The 21,689-nt window shown below is 41.7% G+C and overlaps 2 protein-coding genes across 4 annotated transcripts in view; one reads left to right on the forward strand and one right to left on the reverse strand.

The window, feature by feature from the left end:
* HPGDS (hematopoietic prostaglandin D synthase) overlaps positions 1 to 16,551 on the forward strand; it is a 29,519-nt gene extending 12,968 nt beyond the window's left edge. For all 3 annotated transcript variants that reach the window (XM_058024515.1, XM_058024514.1, XM_058024516.1), the window contains exons 3-6: positions 10,250 to 10,342; positions 12,313 to 12,422; positions 15,433 to 15,531; positions 16,196 to 16,551. In XM_058024515.1, the coding sequence (XP_057880498.1) occupies positions 10,250 to 10,342; positions 12,313 to 12,422; positions 15,433 to 15,531; positions 16,196 to 16,360 (467 nt within the window). In that variant the 3' untranslated portion in view covers positions 16,361 to 16,551. The remainder of the gene's footprint in view (positions 1 to 10,249; positions 10,343 to 12,312; positions 12,423 to 15,432; positions 15,532 to 16,195) is intronic.
* A 1,910-nt stretch (positions 16,552 to 18,461) lies between these two features.
* The window catches only part of SMARCAD1 (SWI/SNF-related, matrix-associated actin-dependent regulator of chromatin, subfamily a, containing DEAD/H box 1), a 40,288-nt gene continuing 37,060 nt past the window's right edge, over positions 18,462 to 21,689 (reverse strand). Inside the window, exons 21-24 of the mRNA XM_058024977.1 lie at positions 21,179 to 21,297; positions 20,106 to 20,288; positions 19,321 to 19,430; positions 18,462 to 19,019 (exon numbers count right to left, since the gene is read on the reverse strand). Of these exons, the coding sequence (XP_057880960.1) occupies positions 18,958 to 19,019; positions 19,321 to 19,430; positions 20,106 to 20,288; positions 21,179 to 21,297 (474 nt within the window). The 3' untranslated portion in view covers positions 18,462 to 18,957. The remainder of the gene's footprint in view (positions 19,020 to 19,320; positions 19,431 to 20,105; positions 20,289 to 21,178; positions 21,298 to 21,689) is intronic.

A 21,689-nucleotide genomic window follows, 5' to 3' on the forward strand; every position in this document is an offset into this window, starting at 1 on the left:
TGGATCCAAATGTTCAGACAATCTGAAATACCTTACCTGCTGTCATCCAGCTGGACTTTTACTCCTTTTCAGTTCAGTACAGTTTATGTGTACCTAAAGATAACCAAATGAGTGCTAATCTCAGCTTCTCTGCGTAATTTGATCTCAAAGACCACACCTCAGACTTCACCCTAGGTTTAGAAAGCCAAATTGGAAAGAAAGGTCAGGAAAGACACTCCTTTGCAACCTGAAAGGTCTTCAGAGAGGAAAAGTGATGGGAAAACAAAGTCAGTTGCTATAGCAAAGAAAAAAACCAAAAGGATCAAAAGAGGTACTAGAAAAATAATTGTTCCTAAGAATTACCCCTACCAACCCTTCCAGAAGTACCCTTCAGGCTATTGTACCCCATTCATTTTATGTCTTTAATTGTTTAAATAACCTCTTTTCAGCTTTTAAAGGTATTTGTTATTTCTGTTCATTAAATTAGCCTTAGTTCAAGAGAAGCAGATCCTACATTTCAAGACTCTGGGTAGGAACTCAGTGTCTTCATTTCATGGATTAGGCTTGTGTTTGGCTACATGGGCTATGACTTTTCACATCCAGAATGAAAAATCATGGCTTTAGTTTGGGGAAAAGACACAACCAATTCACAAGGTGACTTCTATTAATGAAGCAATGTTTCCTGATAAGCTTTCACACCATTTAATAAGCTCAGCCTGCAAGCTACCCTATTTGATCCACAGAGAGGAATAAGAAGCAGTGGAAGAGGGACACTTTCCGCTAGGGATGACTGACTTTGGAAACCTTTTTGTTATAAGAGCTTAAGCCAGTTAACCACGTGGCATAGCTTATTTCTCTTTCACTGCAGTTCTCAGGAAGCAGGGTAGAAACTGAAGGTGAGATTAAGAATTCAGATGATCTGGTGTAAGCTCTGCAAAGGCTTTTCATACTTAATTACACACATATTCACACGTATGCACACTCACTTTTGTCCTGAAACAAAGTTGAGAGTATAAGTATGTTTTTATGTGGCATTTTCTATACTGATGAATTAAGACAAACTAAAAAGACAAAGCATAATTAGTCACTTACAGGGTGCAGAGACATTCACATTCTAACAGCAGATTTACCATAAAAGGTAAAAGCATTGCATCACTCTTTGAATACTGTTGACGATCCCGATGTCTGAGCAGCGCAGGAAACAATGCAGGAAAGTTCTTCCTGTGCTTTTCTTCAGTGCTCACTCCACAAACCTCCCAGTGGAGCTTTATTTGTATAGGACGTGTGTACAGTAAATGTGCAGCTGCAGCACCTAAGTATTCTTCTTCCCTAAGTATTTTTTAATCTTGTTTCATCATATTTGAAGCTTTTAAAAAGAGGGACATCACATTCTATTTGCAGACTGCAGTCAAAACTGGTTCCAGATCTTTCATAGGCAAGTGGGTAAAGACAAACGTGATATATGCAAGTGTACACAGCAATTTGTCTGGTATGTCTTAATTTCACCTCAATATGTAATTATGTCATTAGTTCCATTAATTTGACAAATTTACTGTTTTTTGAAGGCTACAAAATAAACTGCGTACTAAATTGCCTTACTTTAACTGCTGTTACATCAAATACTGCTGTAATTCCCTTTACCATCGCTCAACATTTACCACCCTTTGGTTTTCACCAGGATGAGACTGACTGGAATCTGCTAATTTTTTTCTATGCTTTCTAAGGTAGACCCAGTTGAGAAAAAATAGAAGGAGGAAAAAAACTTTATATGAAGGAACTGAATATTACAAATGAGCCTTGTGCAGAAGAATTCTCAGCAGAGTGAACTATGCCTGTGTATATGCAGTGGGTTGGATGGATCTCCTCATTTCACATTTACCCTTGAACACAGAAGTAGTTTAACTTTTTGGTCAAGAATCCTCTTACCTGGTACATTTTCCTCATCAACCTGTGTCTCTGTGGCGGGAGCTGAAGCACATTTTGAAAACTCAGGATAGCAGAGAATGCAAGGTTTGTTTTCCATAGGGCAGATGCTGTATGCAACACTTACAGTGCGAGGGCACACAAAGCCTGTGCAAACCTACCCCCTCTCCAGGAGACAGCGTTTCTTGTGTTGAGTCACAGCCTGCAAAGTCAGGGTTTGGGTGCCCTGGGGCAAATTGGGGCGCTGGCTATTGGTCTTGTTGAGCACTTAGGGCTGTTTGTTCCAAAGCCTTGTTGCTACCTTTGATTCAGTGTTTTTCTGAATGATTTGCCTGTGGGAGAACATTTTGTCTGGAAATACTGTGAGTAACCATGAGAAATGCCTCACAAAGGAGGAGGAGATAGTCATAAGGTGATCTCCAGACAATTTCCTTAAGCAGCATTAGATTTTTATGCATGAAAAAAACCCTTTTACTCTTTTTTTTTTTTACTAGCAAACCTCTTAATTGCTTGTTGTCTGCAATGTGCATGTCAGTGGTGGCAGATGGCACCATTACTTTGGTGCTAGAGCTGGGGTTCAGGGAGAAGGGAAGAGCGAAGGTTTAGCCTGCTGCCATAAGATGTAAACAGCACTTTCAGATGGGCACCCAGCGATTTCTGTGTAGGTGTATGTTTTCCTGGTCAATTAGCAGATACATTCCTGTTCCTATCCACTGAGTGACTTGAAGTCTACAGATGCCTGAAATTCAAAGAACTCTTCGACCAGTATGAATTTTGCACAGATGACTTCACAAATCTTAGAGCAGCAGCTCCCAAATTTTACTAAACTTCTTATCTGCCATGGAATTTCATCTAGGGCTCAGTTGTAAAGGCTGCTGTGAAAAGCCATTATGCAGAGAAAATGAAAAAGTCCAATTAACCCTTGGTAACCCTGCCAGCAAACTTCTCAGAGTGCAGGAAGAGAAACAAAGTGCCCATAGATTAATGACTTCTCCAGCATTTGTTAACGCAGCAGGTAGAGTTACAAAGTGTGTAGCTTAAGATTTCTAGGTTGTCTTTGCTCCCAGTGTTTTTGTGGTAATGGTTCTGCAGCTGCACATTTACTGTACACACGTTCTGTACACATAAAGCTTCACTGGGAGGTTTGTGGAGTGATCACTGAAGAAAAGCACAGGAAGAACTTACCTGCATTGTTTCCTGCGCTGCTCAGACGTCGGGATCATCAACAATATTCCAAGAGTGATGCAAGGCTTTTACCTTTTGTAGCAGATCTGCTGTTAGAACATCCTGTTCTAGAATGTGAATGCCTCTGCACCCTGTAAGTGACTAATTATGCTTTGTCTTTTGGACAAGAGAACACTTCATGTTTCTTGAGCTAATAAGGAACAAATTGAAGAATTCAAGTTTGTCCAAGAGTACAAGGAGTCATGAATGAGATCTGAGAGGATAGGTTTGCTTCAGCAGTTTTCTCAAAATTGAAATAAGGTTTTGCAAGAAATACCAAGCTATCCAAAGCATCTTAACCTATAAACCAGGAAATACTGACATTATTCTGAGGAAAAGACTTAGTTCTGTAAAACTGATGGGAAAACAGAAAACCTGTGCATAAAGATCAATGTGAAGGAAGCCCATTGAGACAGCAGATTGGCAGCTGCACCAAGTTTTATTTTTCACCTGAACTGAAGACTGTGGCGGGTTTTGTTGGGTTTTTTGGGGCATTTTTCATGTGGCTGCCACCAATAGGCTGCAATCCTAATGTACCTTCAGGCAAATAAGTCCCTCCTGGAAAAACTGTCCTACTTGATTTTGTTTACACCTAATGGTGCTTTTGTTGTGTTTGAAAGGATGGCCTATTCTAAGACAAGAACTTCTGTTATTTGACTTACACACTCTGAAATTAACATTTCCATAACCCAACATTTGTTTTTTTCCCTTCTGACACTAATCAGATCATCTTTGGCAACATTTACAGCTGATGATTTTGGGCAAGGACTGCAGTTTAGAATATAAACAAATTTTTAAAAAGCCAGTGTACAAGTATTAAAGTATTAGCATTGTCCTGTCTTAGCACAGAATTTTAAAAATCAGACAAATATCAGCTGCAGCTTTCCCTAGTGCTTCATCATATGTAAGTCAATAATTATTTTAACAAGTAAACAAACTCAGTCTCAACAAACTCTGACTTGACAATGACCCCATTTAAAGGTCAGTCAATTCAAGATCTGCAACAGGCTCATACAAGATCTGTACTCCCACACAGTGGACTGCTCACAGAAGGCATCTTTGCACTGACATAAGTCATGATACAGCAGAAAATCCACTGTAATGGTGAACTAAGTTGCCACCATCAGTAGTATTGGGCTGGCAGGCAGCAACAGCTTCTGATCTGTGGCTCCTAAAGCAGTTTGAAGCAATGGCAATAGCAGACTTTATCATCATAGCAAAGAATGCTTCTCCTGCACTGATGGCCATAAACATCCCATAAACAGTTTAGGATGTGTAGAATGGTGCTTGGAAGGTCCTTAGGAAACCTGACAGACTAATGGCCCAAAAAATACTCCCAAGATAACAGATAAATCTTGAGAAGCACCTGACACCAGACAAAAATTCCTCAGGGGAGCAGTTGCTTTGCTTCCTGAGTGACTTTCTGCTATGTAGCTCCACTAAAGTGTGTACATAGCTGTCTCTGGGTAAAAAGCAGGGCTTGGTAAGAACTTCCAAAGAGAATATGAGTTGTAATAAAACCAAACCTGGGGTGAGATTAAATCACAGCATCCTCCTCATTGTCCCTTTCTAGAAGATTCATATTCTAGGTACCTCCAGCTCTGGGCCTACCATTTCCCAAGTGCCTGCTCCTCTGCTGCCATTAAAAAAATACGTATTTCATATATTTCTTATTGGAAGATGCGAAGTATCTATTTGTTTTTCATGATCCAATTTAAATATGAATGGATAGGAAAAGCAGTTATGGTCAGTTTTCAGGGCAAAAGTGAACTTATTTTGATACAGATATTGCAGTAAGAAGCAGGTCTGTGACATTTATTTGCCCCCACATTTAACTAATCCAGCTGCCTTATTATGGAGCCAATCTAAGCTTGATTACCAAATGATTAATTATTTAGCTTTTGAGCAATAATCAAGCACTTAAATACAGGCTGCATTGCATCAGAGCCACAGACAATTACAACATGGGCAGGATGAGTCATGGGCAGGTCAGCTCCGGAAAAATGGGGGAACATGTTGGAAGGACAGACAGAAATGAGGAGAAGAGTAATGGAGAAGTTAAGATCAGTGAAAATGGAAGAAAGAGATGAGGGAAGGAGAAAGTGAAGAACTGTATCTGCACAGGGGAGAGAGCAATGAGAAGCACAGCACAGCACCAGCAGCTGACCAGCCTAGGTGCCAGGACTGGACAAAACTGTGCTCAGCTCTGTTGTGTTTCCCTTCCCTGTCTGTGAGAGAGGAACAGCCCCACAGGAGCACCCTCCATTGGGTCATGGCCAGGAGGATGAGTGAGGAGCTTGTGTTCCAAGGGAAGGCCTGAGCGCCAGTGAGAGCCTACAGGCATGGCAGGATGCCAGCAGTCATCACAGCCCTTAGGGGCTTGATGGAGTGGAAATTAATTAAAGGGATGGTCTTGCTTTTAATGCACACCACACTACTCAGCATCCAGCAGAGACCTGTATAAACACTGCAGTTCTTGTCACAAAAGCCAATGAAAACTAAAGTAGTATGAAAAGGAATTAATCCAATTCCTAAACACTGTACAGATACTTTAGTGAGGTCTTCCTAAAATGAGAAGAGAGACTGCAGATCAGCCTGAAGACTTGTCTCCTGTCAAGGTTCTCTTCGTGGCAAGTATATGTGCAGATTTCATTCCAGCATGCAATGCAAAAAGCCAATAAATAACCAACATAATCTGAAAAGCAAGAACTTGCTGATAAAAGTTCAATTTAAAGAGGAGTACAGGTTTAGTTATTCAAAAAGGAGGCTTTTTAAAAACCCTTTTCCACCTTCAATCTAAATTTGGAACACCAGCATCCACCAGCTTTGTACTTCAGATGAGAGGCAAAGTAAGCGGGAACCGAACAGGAAAGGTCATATTTTGTGCATGCCTGAGAAATGACACTGCTTGCATGGTGACAGCAATAGATTTTCCTGCTTTTCCTTCTCAAAATGCATTTACTCAAGTGGGAGTTGGAAACGTTGCTAAACAATATTGCTTTGAAAAACATGGAAAGCACATCTGTATGGATACGCAAGGGTTTAAACTGACATAAGTACCAAGCAGCTCCCAAAACAACAAGGGTGAGAGAAAAGCCAGCAAAGTGACACTAACATCCTTTCAGCCTGCACTGCCTTGGCTTTGCTGCTCTGTTTAATGGCTCCCCAATGGATGGTGTTTCATGCCTTGCCCCTGTGACCTTGGTTCTACCCAAACATCTCTCACACAGCAGCTTTTCACTTGCTCATCTGAAGTAGGGGCCTGGCAGGAGCCACCCTGCCTGCTCTGCTCATCTGCAGTCACACAAACCATGCCTTTCACCAAAACTCAGAAAGCTTCAGCAGGTTTAGTACCATACTTATGCACATGGGGATTTTGGGCATCTTCTCCAACAGGTCAATGAGCAGAATTGGGCCAAAAGCACCACAGGAAGTCAGAGCAATCCACAGAAGCCCATATTCCTGAGTCTAAGGGTAAGACTGCTTAAACCCAGAGGTTTCTGTTTTGTTTGGAGCCCCTGAGAACATGGCCTGGTTGTGGTTTCTGCAACTGGCAGAGTTTCTAGAGGCCACATCGAGGTCATGTGTCAGACCCCAACCTTACCTCCAGCAATCAGTGTCCATCCAGTGTGAAGGCTCTTCTCATCCTCCCTTAGGATGAGCTGTGTAACAAAAATCCACTCCTCTCTTTTCCAGCTGGAGAAGGAAGACACCCAGGTTGCACAGAAAATGCATTCTTCCTCATAACAGCCAAACTCAGACATATAGTAACAAATCTTCTGGGAAAACTGTTATTCTAAATCACAAAAGGAAAAAGATACTTTACAGCAGGTTCAAAAAATTTTGGTCGTTGCATGAATTTTAGACAATAACATTTCAAAGGCAAAGATTTTTTTTCCTAAATTTATCCAGACTGAAAACACAGCTTTGTAAGCCATTATACCTTCTCCTCAGATATGGAGGAGATGTACTATAAATATTTTCTTCCCTCCTGACTACTCTTTGTTATTTTCTTCTGTTGTAAAACAGTCTGAATATTTGCTGTACTTTCTGGTTCTCAAGAATAGCCTGCCCTGCACCCAAGAAGAAACAACAGATTTTTAAAATTATCTGCACAGCACATGTGTACTTTCTTCAAACCTCTTAGAATTGCACTCATTTGTAGCTTATTAACTCTATAATCAACAAAATCAGTGTATAAATATATATGTGCACTCTATCAGCTGTAAAAAAAAATCAATGTTTACATTAATCCAAATTTTTCCCTGTTGCTAAGAAAAAAATCAAATAGCATTTTGAATACACAAGAAAGGAAGGAACATCTACCATTTGCCATCTGTTATCCTTTAAAGAGTCCAGAGTTCAGTAATGATAGCAATATATTTGCTGCCTCCTAGCAAACAAACCCCAAGTCTCATTATAAATCAAAGCATAAATCCTTTTAGATATTATGGGATAACAAAATAAAGTCTGCTCTCATTTATTAATTCAAAATTGTATTAAGTCGTGCAACTGTAGGTACACAAAACAAAGCTGTCTTTGTATATTTTAAATTGCAAACTCAGTTCTCTTTCAGAAAAGAATAACCAGGTCTTCACTCAGCACTGAGGAGGATGATCTTTGTAGACATTACTCATGTTTTCAGGGAATTAACATCAATTCCCTTGAATTCAGAAATGACTAGATTCCTGAGAAACAGAACATGAGAGCTGACTACCACTCTGCCTGAAAGTTGACTTTGACAACGTAATCTGTGTTCCTTAACTTTCAGAAAGATGCTTCCCTCCTTTAGTTGTCATCAAGGGTTTCTTAAAAAAAAAACCAAAAAAAACAAAACCCATAATAACACACTGGCTTCAATTTTTCTTGTAGTGACCCACAAAGTGAAATATCAGTCAAAGCTGGGATTTACAGATGACTTCTCCTGTATGTAAACACAGCAGCAAAAATATCTGTGGGTTTCTAGATGAAGCAATCCCAGTCTCAGTTTCCCAACCTGAGCAGTGAGTGACAGTGTGTTTTGACAGCTATTGCTACAGACTGCCTTAGTCATGTTGACCCTGCCAGAGCTGCATCACCCCAGAGCATTCCTACTGGGGCCTCCAAAAGAGGCTGCTTAACTCCTTCATGGGGAGAGCCCTTAGCCCTGCTCTGGCTGCGCTTTTGCTGTTTCCTGTTGTCAGGCATTGCTGTACATCCCTGTGTGCTCTGGGGGGACATGGAGCAGGCTGACCATGCTGGCACATCCAGCAGTCACACCTGCTGTCATCCCCTCTGCTCGTGATGGCCTGAAAGATGTGCTTCACATAAGCAAACATTGTTACACACCTCTGCAGCTTTGGAGCAGTGATGCTCAGGGCCCTGTGCACCACTTACCCAGAGTGCAGAACCAAGGCTCTTCTGATTTTCATAGCCAGAGAGCTTTCCTGTGAAACATTCAGGGGATACAGCTTGTCATCTCTCAGTGATTCTCAGTGGAACCAAACATGGACTTGCCAGGACCTTGCTGCTCTCTGGATGATGAACATGGGAAGTCTTCTGTGCAACAAGTCTATTATTGCTTCAATAACAGCCAGCAGAGCCTGCTTTCTCCTGGGGTACAGCAGCTCATGCTCATTGAACTCTCTTGCTTCTGCTGTTCATCAGCATCCAAATTCATACTGAATTCCCAGTGTGCTAAAACTTAAGGAAAAAAACTCCAACATCATGAGTACTATGTTCAGATGCAGGAAAAAAACAAACAAACAAACAAACAAAAAAGGCACAGAGGAGTTCTGGATGTCTTGTGCAACTGCAAAATTCATGTTGCAGGTCAGGACATAACATCTAGGACCTGGTACCTAATGTGATTCCCATACTGCATGCTAAACCACACAGCAATGTTCATCCTTTATGAAGCTGCCTTGCTAAACAGTTATGATTGCATAAGGTTTCACCATTGGCCCCTTTTCATTAAGAACTAAAAATGCTCATGGAATAGACGTGTCATTCCAGCTGCCCTGTAAAGACATTTCTCCTGGATTTGAAAGCACTTTGCATGCTTCCAGTGGCCAGTGTTCTCACGTTTCCACTACCACCTTTTTACATCACAAGATACTCTTAAAATGGATATAAATCTTAATGATATAAAGTGTAATGCAGATGAAAATTGGGTACAAAGCATTTAGCTATGGTCAGCCCTTGCAGTTATGTACTTGGAAACAGCACCTTGGGAATGCAGAGATGTACAGTTGCCTCAGTGAACGGCACGAGGTTCCCACAAGCAGATTGTCACTGCCCTAAACAGAACTGTTTTCCCCAGATCCAGCCTTTGCTCCAAGGCTCCAGTTCCATTTCATACCCCGCAGGCAGCTTCTTCAAAACACAGAAAAACAGCAGTCCAAGCCTCCATGGAACTACGAAATTAGCAACAGGAAACTAAGACTGATTTCTTATCTCAAACTCCTTTACAGATATCCACGACACCGGCTTAATTTGTCTACTCCTGTACTTAAAATCTGGAGGCTTCTTCCTCATAACTGGCAGATTTTTTTTTTTAAATGCAAGCCACGTCAGGTGAATTTGAATATCTTTTTAGGGTTTGCAGTGCAATGTGAAAGATATTTTGCCTCAGAGATAACTACCAAGTGAGATGCCTTATCATGATACAAGTTCTGAAATGAATCACTGCTTCTGAATTTGCCCAGTCTCTTGCTTCATGCCCCAGCTGCATCCTGCAGTATGAAATCTTCAGCAGTACTTCACTTAACCTTGGCAGTCACTTTCCTGGGGAGGAAAAAGTAGGATAGAGAGGGAAAAACTAATATTCCCCTGAAAAGTTTCTCTATATAAAGAATTCTGGACATATAGGAGTGTATTCAGCTTCTAGCATGAAGCCAGAAAACAGGAAGGGCACCCCTGGTTTCTGTGCTGTAGCTGCCTTCATGCAGTGCACTCTGATTACATCCTTACCCTTTTTTATTTTTAGTCCTTGCATTTCTTCACAGAAACAGTGTGAAACTGTTAAGTGCTATAACAATGCATATCCTCTGATTGGTAAAACTACAGCTGTCACAGACTCCCACTGTTAATGGCTATGATTTAACTTTTGGTTGTTTTTTTCTTTTTTACTTTCCCCTTCAAGCTATCCCATTTGGCAAACTCCCTATTCTGGAAGTAGATGGAGTTATCATTCACCAGAGCCTGGCCATGGCAAGATACCTTGCCAGAGAAGCAGGTAATGTATCTCTGACTATTTTATTTCTCTCCTCTGAGCTCACATTTATTGTTCAGGTAAAAATCCATCCACAGTAAAAACAGAAACAAACCAACAGCCTGGCAAGCCTAACCATGCAGAAATCAACACTAGCATGGCAAAAATGAAACCAGTGCCTGGGGTTTGGGCTGACTTCTCCAGCCACTACACTTTATCCACCTGTCCCTGCATGAAAGAAAGCACATACCTGTGGTTTCCCTAGGGAAAACTGCCCTGGCAGCCTTAAAGCTCAACTTTGCCCTGCCAGGCTCACCAGAGAGATGACCAGGAGGAGGAGGTTTTTGGAAGCATTAGAGATTATCACAGCAGGCAGAGAACTCTGAAGCAGATTTAGACAACAATTCTGGGCTAGCAGAGAGATTAGAGGAGATGTTGACATCACTTGCATCTTTAAATACTTACATGCTGTGCAAGTACACAACCAGTTAGATGAAATGATAGGAGACTTAGTGATGTAAGTAATCAAAGAGAGTGGCCAGGCTTTGCTTCAGGTCAAAGAGCTGTCATTCAACACCATCTGCAAAACTGGTCTGGCTGAAGGCAGATGTGCCCATGGCATGCTGGGCATCAGCAATTGAAAAGGGGGGCTGGGAAGCAAGTACCATTCTACTTTTTTTTACACTGTGAGCAAATGGATGTAGCCTGCCTTTCATAATATCTCCCATTTTCTAACTGAGGAAGGAAGCAGAAGTTCATAGCATTATTCTTCAAGGCACTAACACAACACATTTCAAGAGTGTCTGCAATACTCTGTCCCAGCCCATTTCCTTCAGCTTTGGTACAACCTACTCCTTGCAAGAGAGGAGAATGAAGAAAGCCCACCTGGTGATAAAAAACAGTGGGAAAACCTGCCTTCCACCCAAGATTCCTGCCTCCCTGGCTCCTGTAGGGAGGCTGATCTGCAACCATGCTCCTTTTTCCAGTCTGAAGTTCAGATTTTTTTCGATTGACTTGCACCAGTGACAATGGCTTGGGATCTGGAGCACATTTCGACCATGATGGGCTCTTGCCAGAATTAGTCATGCTGTCAGCTACAGGAGGAAAAAAAGCCATTCATGGAAGGGAAAAGATATCTTTTCAACTTCATAGTGAAAACTTGCTAGTTCTGTCATTAAAATGAAGAAATGGCATTTTTAGGTGCCTGACACCAAGAGCTCATAGCTGAAGGATCACAGAACCTGAGGCCCAAGAGGAGAGGCACAGCCCTCACCTTCAAAAGCACAAAGTTTCAGTAAGGGAAACTGAAACAGACCTGTCAAAGGTAGGGCATGCAGTCTGTGACCTGAACCTGCCTGGAGGTGAAAGCATAGGTCTGTGAAGTGACAGCTAGGGAGAAAAAGTAGAGACATTAAGAGAACTGCAGGAAAGCCAAGGAACTACAGGGGAGAAAAGCAGATTTGTAAACAAAACAAAGCTTGGCTGAGGTCCCTGATTACAACGAAAGAATAAAAAGTAGGCGGAATGTCATGAAAACATTCTGAATGGGGCTGAGTGGGCAGAATATAGGGAAAGAGAAGCAGACTCTCACAAGTGCACTTTTGGAGAATGTGTTGACCAAAATGGAAAGACCATGAGATGGAGAAGGATGTGGAAAACTGGGATGGACAAAGATTAAAGGAAAGCAATTTGTGCTGACCCTTGCTGAATGTGTGGTGGAAAGCAGAGACGATACAGGAACAATGTTCAGGCTGGGGGCTCAGGTAATGGATAGAACAACTCAATACTTTGGGTGGCTGTACAAGGCTAGAACTGGAAAAAGCAAAGGTAGATACAATTGCACCTAGATGCAAAGAGTCAAATCCACATTGTTAGCTTCAAAAAGACCTGGAGAAAATGTATGTTTATGCAAATATTCACAATTTACCTTTGGGGCATCAAATATTCCTTCTACTACTGTCTCTAATGTCCCTTCATGTGCTTGCTTCCCGCAGGTGTGGCAGGCCAGACGCCTGTGGAACAGGCTTTAGCTGATGCCATTGTGGACACCATCGATGATTTCATGACACTGTTCCCTTGGGCAGAGAAAAACCAGGACGTGAGAGTAAGCCAATCATTAATTAAACAAAGATGGCTTGTAAGCCTTGATCCTGTATCTGAGCATCTGCTCTGGAGACACTGATGGGGGTCAGCCACTGGGTTCATCACCTCAGCTCAGCAAGGCTGAGCTGGTGGAGCTCTGTGGTTCTTCCTTGAGGCTGATCCCACCTCCTCCTTCAGCAGGTTGTTCTCACCCTTGTTAGAAACTCTGAGGCCATCAGCTTGAACCAAGGGTGGGCCTACACCAAACTGCTCTTCCAAAGGGCAAAGACGGGACCCTTCCACCCCAGCTGGCACTGTGGAATTCCTCTCTCTTGTTGCAAGGAGCCTATGCTCAAATCTTTCTGCCAAATCTTTCTGCCAATAAGATAAATAGCCCTTTAGTGTTTCTGCATTTTGATTTCTTCTAGGTGTTCAGTAAGTATCAATGTTCAATAACATCACGTACCAGGGATGACTGCTTGTCAGGACAGCAGGCACTGCTAATCAGGGCAGGGAGCACAGCCCTCACCGTGCTTTTCAGATGTCACAGCTCACCTTGGTCCTCTGCAGTGCTTCTGACACCAGGCTGTGGTGCCATGGCTACTTTAACACACAGTCACAGGCTTGTCCTACAGCATTTGGAGTTCCTTTGGCATCAGGCCAGCGCCTCTCACCAGAATCCCAAAAGCAAGCACACAGATCAGTTTGCTAGGAGACAAAGGCAATGGATGATTTCACTCCAGCATTACAAAGGCTCTGCACAGCTCTGCCCCTAGCAGACAACCTGACCCTCTTGGGGAAATGGAGGTGTAACAACAGCTCTCACCATAAACTGCCAGTGAGCCACCTTCCATTTGTTCAAAGGCAACAATTCAGATCATTATCTGAAATGCTTAATATGGTATCTTATTAGGGTTATTATTGTTAGAGTATCTTATTATTAGGTAATGAGATACCCATTATTAGGGTATCTTATTGCAGAGAACACAGAGTAAAAAATGGTGCTCCAAACCCATAATGAATAAAGAAACAACATGAAAGTACTCTGAAGTCTTGCAGGGGAAAACCTGAAATTTGAAGGTTTAGTACTTAAAAGTGTGAATTACTTACATGTCCAAGTGATTTCCTTAAGTTTCCTTGTTTGGGGAGGGTAAGCTGACTCATGAGTTTTAATCATTTCAGAAGAGCCACATTCCACCACATGTGCTGGTGGCAGAGTCAGCTCTGCTGCCCTTCCATGGGGAAGCTCCTGTTGTAACTCCTGCGTGTACCCAAGCACTTCTCCAAAAAAGGACCCAGATCGTGTCACCAGTGATTAATTTAAACGGGAAGAGCTGGCAGCCAACCCAAATGTGCCAATCCGCACGTATGCATGCTAAATTATGTGCTGGGGCCAAGGATGGTCGGGAATCTCACTTTGCCACGCTCCCAACATTGTCCTTCCTCCCTCTCTCCTCCCGGATCCGCTGCCACCACCTTGTGGTCAAAAAGGCATCTCAGGTCGCACCAGGCCAGATTTAAGTTTTGATTTTTGTTTGAAGCCAAAACTCCTCCCCAGGCCTGACCAGTGCTCACAGGAACACACGCCCAGGGAATGGTGAGAGGATGTGTTACCTCCATCTAGCCAGCAGCAAAGAGAAATCAAAGCAAACCAGGGGAGCAGAGCTGGAAGCTGCCCGTGGAAGTTCCCTCCGTGCCAGGCACAGACTTCCCCTTCACCCCACGTTCCCCAAAACACAGCTGGCATTGCAAAGCTTTGCACCCACCACTGCAGAGCTCCAGGGTTGAGAAGAGCAGGTTGTGCACCTCCAGAAGAGGGATCTTGGTTGTCCCCACCAGCTTCACGTCTTGGCTGTGCACTCCTGTACTTGGGGAACGCTGTTACCATCACAATCACACAACAGCTTGGGGTTTTCTTTGCAGGGTAAAACGGTGGGGAGGGGATCAGTTACCTAAAAGAAAGGAGATACTACAACCCAGGACACAGATATGAGATTTCTGGACTGCAAACTCCCAGCTGATACTTTCAGTCACCTCATCCAGTTACTAAGCTCTTAACGAAGCAAAAAATGATGTCGCATCTTTGATCATGCCTGTAGAAACACTGATTTTATTTCAGCCTGCATTTAGGTTTCTGCCTCATCTAATTTTCTTTTTTCAGCTGTTAAAGCTGTAGAAATAATTCCATTCCTGTACACCAGTGCTTATTTACCCAAGCCTGAGTGTGTTCCTCCAAAATTAGGCCAAGCACAGTAACTGCAAAAACTGTGCCATGTGAGTTGACCAGATGATCACAACAGTCTGCAGTCTTAATTATTTCCATGCAGGTGAGAAAAGAGAATCAGAAACAATTTTCCTCACCAAAGGAAACAGCTTAGCCCTTTTAAAAGCACCCTTAAGGCTTTCTGCTATGGGGAACAGCCTGTAGAGAACCACCGCCATAACCTCACTAAGGCCGGAGCCTTTAGCTCATCCTTTAAAAACAAGTTTTAGCCACCTCAAATCTTACTGCTGTAGGGACAAAAAAGCAAAATAACATGAACATTAAAGCTCAAAGATAAATCAACCCCACCAAAAGCTCAAAACCCAAGTTCCACATCTCCCATAAGAAGGGTTGATAAGCAAAGATAACTGACTGCGTGGAAAGACTGAGCACAAGGGATTCTGGACATCTGAGAGTCTGCACACTAGAAAAGATGACATTCAAAAGAGTCGCTTAAAAATTGCTATGAGACATTAGGAATCTGTCTTGCAGCTGGATTCTTCCCAAACCTATGGCTGAGCTCCTGCCTTGCCATGGCTGCGTGCTTTTCTGTTAGCACATCACCACAAATATCATGTCAGCATCAAGGAGCACTCAGGTGTTCATTAAGGAATTGGCTTTAAGTCATGGCTCAGCAAGCCATGAATGCCATGTTTTGGTATCTAACCCTAATCTTTTTCATATTTCAGCTTTCTTTTTCATAAATAATAAAACCTAAAAAATTCAGTTTTGCTGACTGCTGTGCATCTGTGTTTTGCTCTTCCACCAGAAAAAAGCATTTGATGATATCCTCACCAACAAAGCACCTGAGCTACTGAAAGATTTGGATACTTTCTTAGGGGATAAGCAGTGGCTGGTGGGGAATTCTGTAAGTATAATTTTTGTTTCTCCCATTCCCGTCAGATTGCCAGAAAACTCAAGTAATGGCCTATTGCTGAATTTCTGGGTTTCATGTCAGGCCATGAAGGAACTCTCCCCACACTCTGAGCCCTTTATTCTTACCAATACACAACTGGTCGCTTAATTGCAAAGTGAAAATTGTTTTCCACAATATTAGAAAAGTGAGGCAAAAAACAGGAATAGGATCTGCATTTTCTAAAGCAGAAAATGCATGTTCATAAGTACATTGACACAAAACATTTTAAATGCCCTTCTTTGAACTTGTGAACATAAATTCATGACTACACAGAACCCTGTTTATCATCACTGACTTACTTATAAGGCAATACAAAAAAAACTCTGTATAAACATTGTACCTTTTTTACCCCAAACTTCTTTCTGCAGCAGTTTCAGCAGGAAAGACTAATATTGTAACACAACTAATATTTGTAGCCAGGACTTGATTTGAACCAATATTTACTCAAGTCAAGCCTTGCCTTGGAACCTAACTACTAGCCCTGTAATAATGGGCTTTAAAAAAACCCCAACCCCAAAAGGAAAATTTTAAACAGATAAATTCAGTTTTTGGGAATTTGTCCTGGCTTTTGAGATTACCAACTAAAATTTACTGTTTTCTGTCCCATTTCCACTAGGTAACGTGGGCTGATTTCTACTGGGATGTGTGCAGTACAACGCTTCTGTCCTGTAAGCCTGACCTGGCAGACAAATACCCCAGGCTTTTGGCTCTCAAGGAGAGAGTGCAAGCACTGCCAGCAATTGCAGCCTGGATCCAGAAAAGGCCAAAGAGTGTAATGTAGATCAGCTGCTCAGAGAAACAAATGCTTGTTTAGTTTTCAATGTGACAAACATCCTAAGTTATTAACTTCTAAATCATTTAAATTAACTTCAGATGGCTGTGCTGTATCAAATCAAAATCTACCACTTGTATCCACTTGCAAGAGAATCAAAAATACTGATTTAATAGAGAAATAAATATTGATTCACAGAAGTGTGGTTGCAATTACATTCTCCCTCTACTAACACAGTGCTTCATCAAACCAAATCGTGTTTTGTGCACTCTTAAAAAGGAAAAAAATATTAATACCCCTTCATGGAGAAGTGCAATCTCAACATTTTGCCTACTGCAGTCTTCCAGTCTAGAGGAAATCAAGTTAAAAGGAGAGGGCACATGTGTGGAACACTAAGCAAAAAAAAAAAAAATAAAAAAGAAAAAAAAAAAAGAAGTAAAAAGAGCCACTTCGTCAATAAAATTCAATGGCCTAAAAAAAGTGCTTGAGAAGCTTGAGGTTTATGCTGTGCCCCTGAAAAAAAACAAATAAAAACCTCCAAAACAAGCAAAAAAGCAGTTGCCCAGCTGAGCTGGTGCCCACACCAGCAGCAGTTCTCCATAAACACACCAGCTGCAAAAACATTTAACAACTTGGTACCTATGCCAATAAGTAGGAGAGACAAACTGGGAGTCAGTGGTGGCAGCCAGGTTTAGAACAAATTAAGGGTTTGCTCTTCCAGGACTGGAGAAAAGGCAGGTGGAAATCTTGGCAATGTGGACTGCTGTAGATGAAAGTGGTTTACACAAACTCAAGGGGAGACAAGTGCTTGTGAGAGGTCTCCATTGTGTGGTGTAAGCAGAGAAACCACAACAAACTTGGGCAACACTCCATGCTGGAAATCGCCACTGTTGGGAAAGTGTTTCCCTTCACATTTACTTTCCCCTCCCACCTCAAGTATTATTTCATTGCATCATGAGTGATGCCAAACAACCCCTCAGACAACTCAGGTATTGTCAGAACAGAAAGAAACAACCTTTACTCATTCCCATCTTCACCTGCTTTGCAACTCCCTGTGTGCTTTGCTCTGGCTCTTCATACACTTTTCCTTCTTTAGCTCCCAAAACTCCTCTCTTCAGCAACTGACTCCAGAGAGCGGCTCTGTGTTCTTTTCCCTCTGTACATCTTTCCCAATCAGAAAACCAGAACCACAGAATAGTTGAAGTGACCTCTGGAGGTCATCTGGTCCAAGCCCCTGCTCACACAGGGCCACCTAGAGCCAGCTGCCCAGGACTGCATCCAGTTAGTTCTTGGCTATCTCCAAGGATGGTGGCCCTGCCATCTCCTGAGACCCCAGCTACAAACCGTAGGAACAGTTACAAGGAGGAAAGGCAGAGTTCCACAGCACCTGCAGACAGATACTGACCCCAAGGGTAACCACTGCTCCTCCAGAGCTCAAAACAAAAATCCCAGACACATCCAGAACACCACACAACCCACCCTGAAGGGCAGGGATCTTGTTTCAATCCACACTTGAACTAAGCAAGTGAAGACAAGCAGGTACAACTGGATAAGATTTGGGTTAGCATCGTGCTCAACAGAAACACACACCCTAATTAGCTGTAGCATTAAACACCAGTGGTTCACTGTTAAATCCCACTATTTAGCTCAGCAGAACCAGTGGAAATAAAGAAGCATGGAAAACTGTTTCTTACCCATATCCCTTCTCAAACAATAGACTACATCCTCACCTTGTTTCAGTTGTGCATTTTGGAACAGACAGCACAGCCACAGAACATTTCTAGGAAAAGCCAAGCAGTTTAGTCCAGACTTGGAAAACAAGTTTTAGAAAAGCTTTAATTTCCCCACCATTTTGAATTTGCAGAAATCATGTACAGTTGACCATAATACCCACAGACTTGACCAAACCATTTGGCAGGAGTTCTGTTTTTACAATCAATACCCTCACACCACTGTAATTAGAGTATAATGACACACTGGTAATTAACTACTGCTGGACAAAGCCAGGTCAGTTCAATTGGAACATTCCAGCTGGTTTGAGAGCTAATTGATTTTTAACATGCACATTATCATCCCTCACCTGCCCCAAACCACTGCAACCACAAAAACATTTTGTCAATCTATGGAATTTTATTGGAACAAGTTGATACAAAATCAGTACGGTACATCAAATGAACCAAAACAAGCAGAAACAGACTCAAGCATTGTCAAATAAGGCACGTATAAAAAAATCTACACGCAGAATCCAGTGAAACAGACAGTTTATATATATATATATATATTTGGAGGTAGAAATAATTACAAAAATACTCACAAATCTTAAGCAGTAGCAGATTTGTTAAAACAATTACTACTTCGGTCCCCATTTTCAAAATTGATCTGTAAAACCTTTATTTAGCGTCTGAGGTTGGCACATTTGGGTCACTTATGCTTTTAAGCATCAAAAGAATGCTATTGGTGTTAAAAATTTTCAATATCATGAGCAATAAAACAAAGAAACTACAAAAAGTTATAAACGTTCATAAAACTCCTGGTCAACAGTAATGTAAGAGTCCTTGGGGTATCTCATCACATTTCTTCCTTGAATTTCACAACATATTTACATTTTAGAGACCCAATGAAGCTTTTAATAGCGTGGCTATATCTGCTGGAATGGTTCCTTCTTCTCCTGAGGAATAAAGAGAAGCATTAGTACAGCTTATAATATTTTGCATAGATAAAAGCCTACATCCCCCAAAATAGTAAAAAAATCCTCTGCTTGTAGGACTTGGTTACTGATTTCTGGGTCAGACTCAGAGGGCATCTCCTGTCAAATCAACAACAGCCAGCAAAAATACATCTTTCTAGTTAAAAATAAAAAGCCCCAAACAAAAAAAGGCCTGTCTGCATGAAGAACATTCTTTTTTTCAGAGTAACATATTGCAGCTTTAATTTATTTAAGTGGTCATCATTATGTGCAAGACACCCACCTGATTCTGCTGCAGTCATATCTTGTTCTAACTTCAATTTCTGTTGGCTGATTTTGAGCATGGTTTCTTCAATAGTCCCCTTACTGATGAGCTTTATGACTTGTACTTCTCTGAAAAACGACAAAAAAATCCATTTGACTGGTTTGGATTAATGTAAAAGAGAAGGATGCTATGACTTGGCCCAGCTGGCTGGGGTTTAAAGCAAGGATGGGGAAATGAATCAGAGGGCAATATAAAGAGCTTCTAGATTTTTCTCTGGAATAACTGTGCTCTGTATTGCCAGAAAACGCGTTTTCTCCAGCACTCCCAGCCACTGCAAATATCTGTACAGTCACAAAAATATCCTTTAATATAAACAAGTCCAATTCCCCCTATTTCTCTTTTACTGTTGAATACAGTTGAAATTCCATACATTCTATGGTTTCACTCTCTAGGATATGGTGACACTTAAAAGCTGAGAAGTCTCCTGAAGAGAACAAACAGCTTGGCCAGATAGTCCCAAAGAATTCAGATCTACCTTGGAATAGGTCTCAGCACCAGAAATTTAAGAATTATGCACAGTTTGAAAGTTATAGTGAACTAGGAAAAGGAAGAAAGTGTAAATAAAGGTCTGTTCTGCCAGCAACATGGACTAAGACTATTACAGTTCCTAGCTCCCACACAACCCACAGCTGCTCTACACAAGTCTCTGCTCAGAACTTTTAATGATAAATATTGTCCTTTTAGCCTCCTTTGAGAGCTCTCCTCCAAGGAAAACCAAGCACTGTAATTTGAAGAAGTCTTACCGTGTCTGCCCCACTCTGTGGCACCGGTCTTCGGCCTGCTTATCGTTGTAAGGGTTGCAGTCAATGTCGTGAAGGATAACAACATTGGCCGAGGTCAGATTAATGCCCAGGCCCCCAGCTTTGGTGGACAGAAGGAATACAAATATACCCATGTCTGTATTGAACTCATCTATCAGATGTATCCTGCAGAACACAAGACACCATGCATCAGGCCTTGGAAAACACTCCACACCGGCTCCAGAGCTGAACACAGAAGTTGGGATGGTCTTTTGGAAGAGAGGACAGTGGCACTGCACAGCAGCTCCAAAGTACAGATGTTATGCACCAAGAAAAAGGGTACCAACAGTCTTCTGCAGTGACCAGAGAAATACAGAGTGACGGATAGCAAAGAGTGAAAAGAGGGTTTGAAAAAGATTTTTGATGATCACAGAACACAAAGAGTCAGTGAGAGGACAATGCAAGACTGAAATGAAATGAATGGGGAGACAGGGGATGAATTTCGCTTCATGACAATCTCTTGTACTAACTGCACATGCAAGGGCAGAAACAGGTATCAGCTCTACATGGGCAGTTACACCACAGCAAGAATGACAGTTTTTTTGAAATGAAGGAAAAAGCATCCAAAAAAAAAATCTTCAAAAATTCTGTTTTTTAAAAAGAAAGAAAACCAGTTCAGCTCAAACAAGAAAAGCATTGAAACATTTTCAGCTGCAGGGACAGACAAAATGGTTCCTAGAGAAACAAAGGAATGTATCTGCCTATTGTGAAAGAGATAAACTCTACTTCCAAGGAATAGCCACAGGAGTTATGACAGGCTGACACAGAAATCAAATACAACAGGAACTGCTGAAGACACATATTTTTCATTTCCATGGCTAAGACTGTTAACCCCACCACCTAAACCTCATCTTTCAGCCTCACCCTTACTAAGGTGATCTGAAATTCAACATTAAACACCTTCTGTGGTCAGTGTCCAGTGAGCACAGACTTCTGTACTGGAAAACAAAGGTAAGGATCCAAAGTCACCTCCCCCTCTCCAACACATTCTCTCATTTTTGCCAAGAGTCACATACCTCTCTGAAATTTGTGTTTTTCCATCCAGCCTAATGTATCTATGTTGCCAGTGTTTTAGAAAAACTTCCAAGATGTCCAGCATCATAGTGAACTGGCTGAACAACACAACTCTGTCACCCTGAAAAGGACAAAGCAAAGCAAATATTTTGAAACGTGTCAACTATGAAGCATAAGAATTCTTTATTGATGCAAATATGTCATTTTACTGTCACAGAATCCCTGTTTTCCAAAATAAAAGACTAAGCTGAATATCATCAAGTCAGAATTGACTTGCAGTGCAGATTCCATATCCAGTAGTTCTGCTGCATTAATTCACTGTCTGCTATTGCAGTAATATTTTAATTACTTTGTACTTAGGTGGCTCAAACAAATCACATATCCAATGCATAAGCAACAGATCACTTAATGCATAAACATCAAAATACTTTCATTCAAAACTTAAATTTAAATATTTCGTGTAATACACAGAGTAGCCCTATTTTGTCTGAAATAGTCAGATCCACAGCACCC

The sequence above is a fragment of the Melospiza georgiana genome, chromosome 5 (genome assembly GCF_028018845.1).
Source record: "Melospiza georgiana isolate bMelGeo1 chromosome 5, bMelGeo1.pri, whole genome shotgun sequence".
Taxonomy (NCBI): domain Eukaryota; kingdom Metazoa; phylum Chordata; class Aves; order Passeriformes; family Passerellidae; genus Melospiza; species Melospiza georgiana.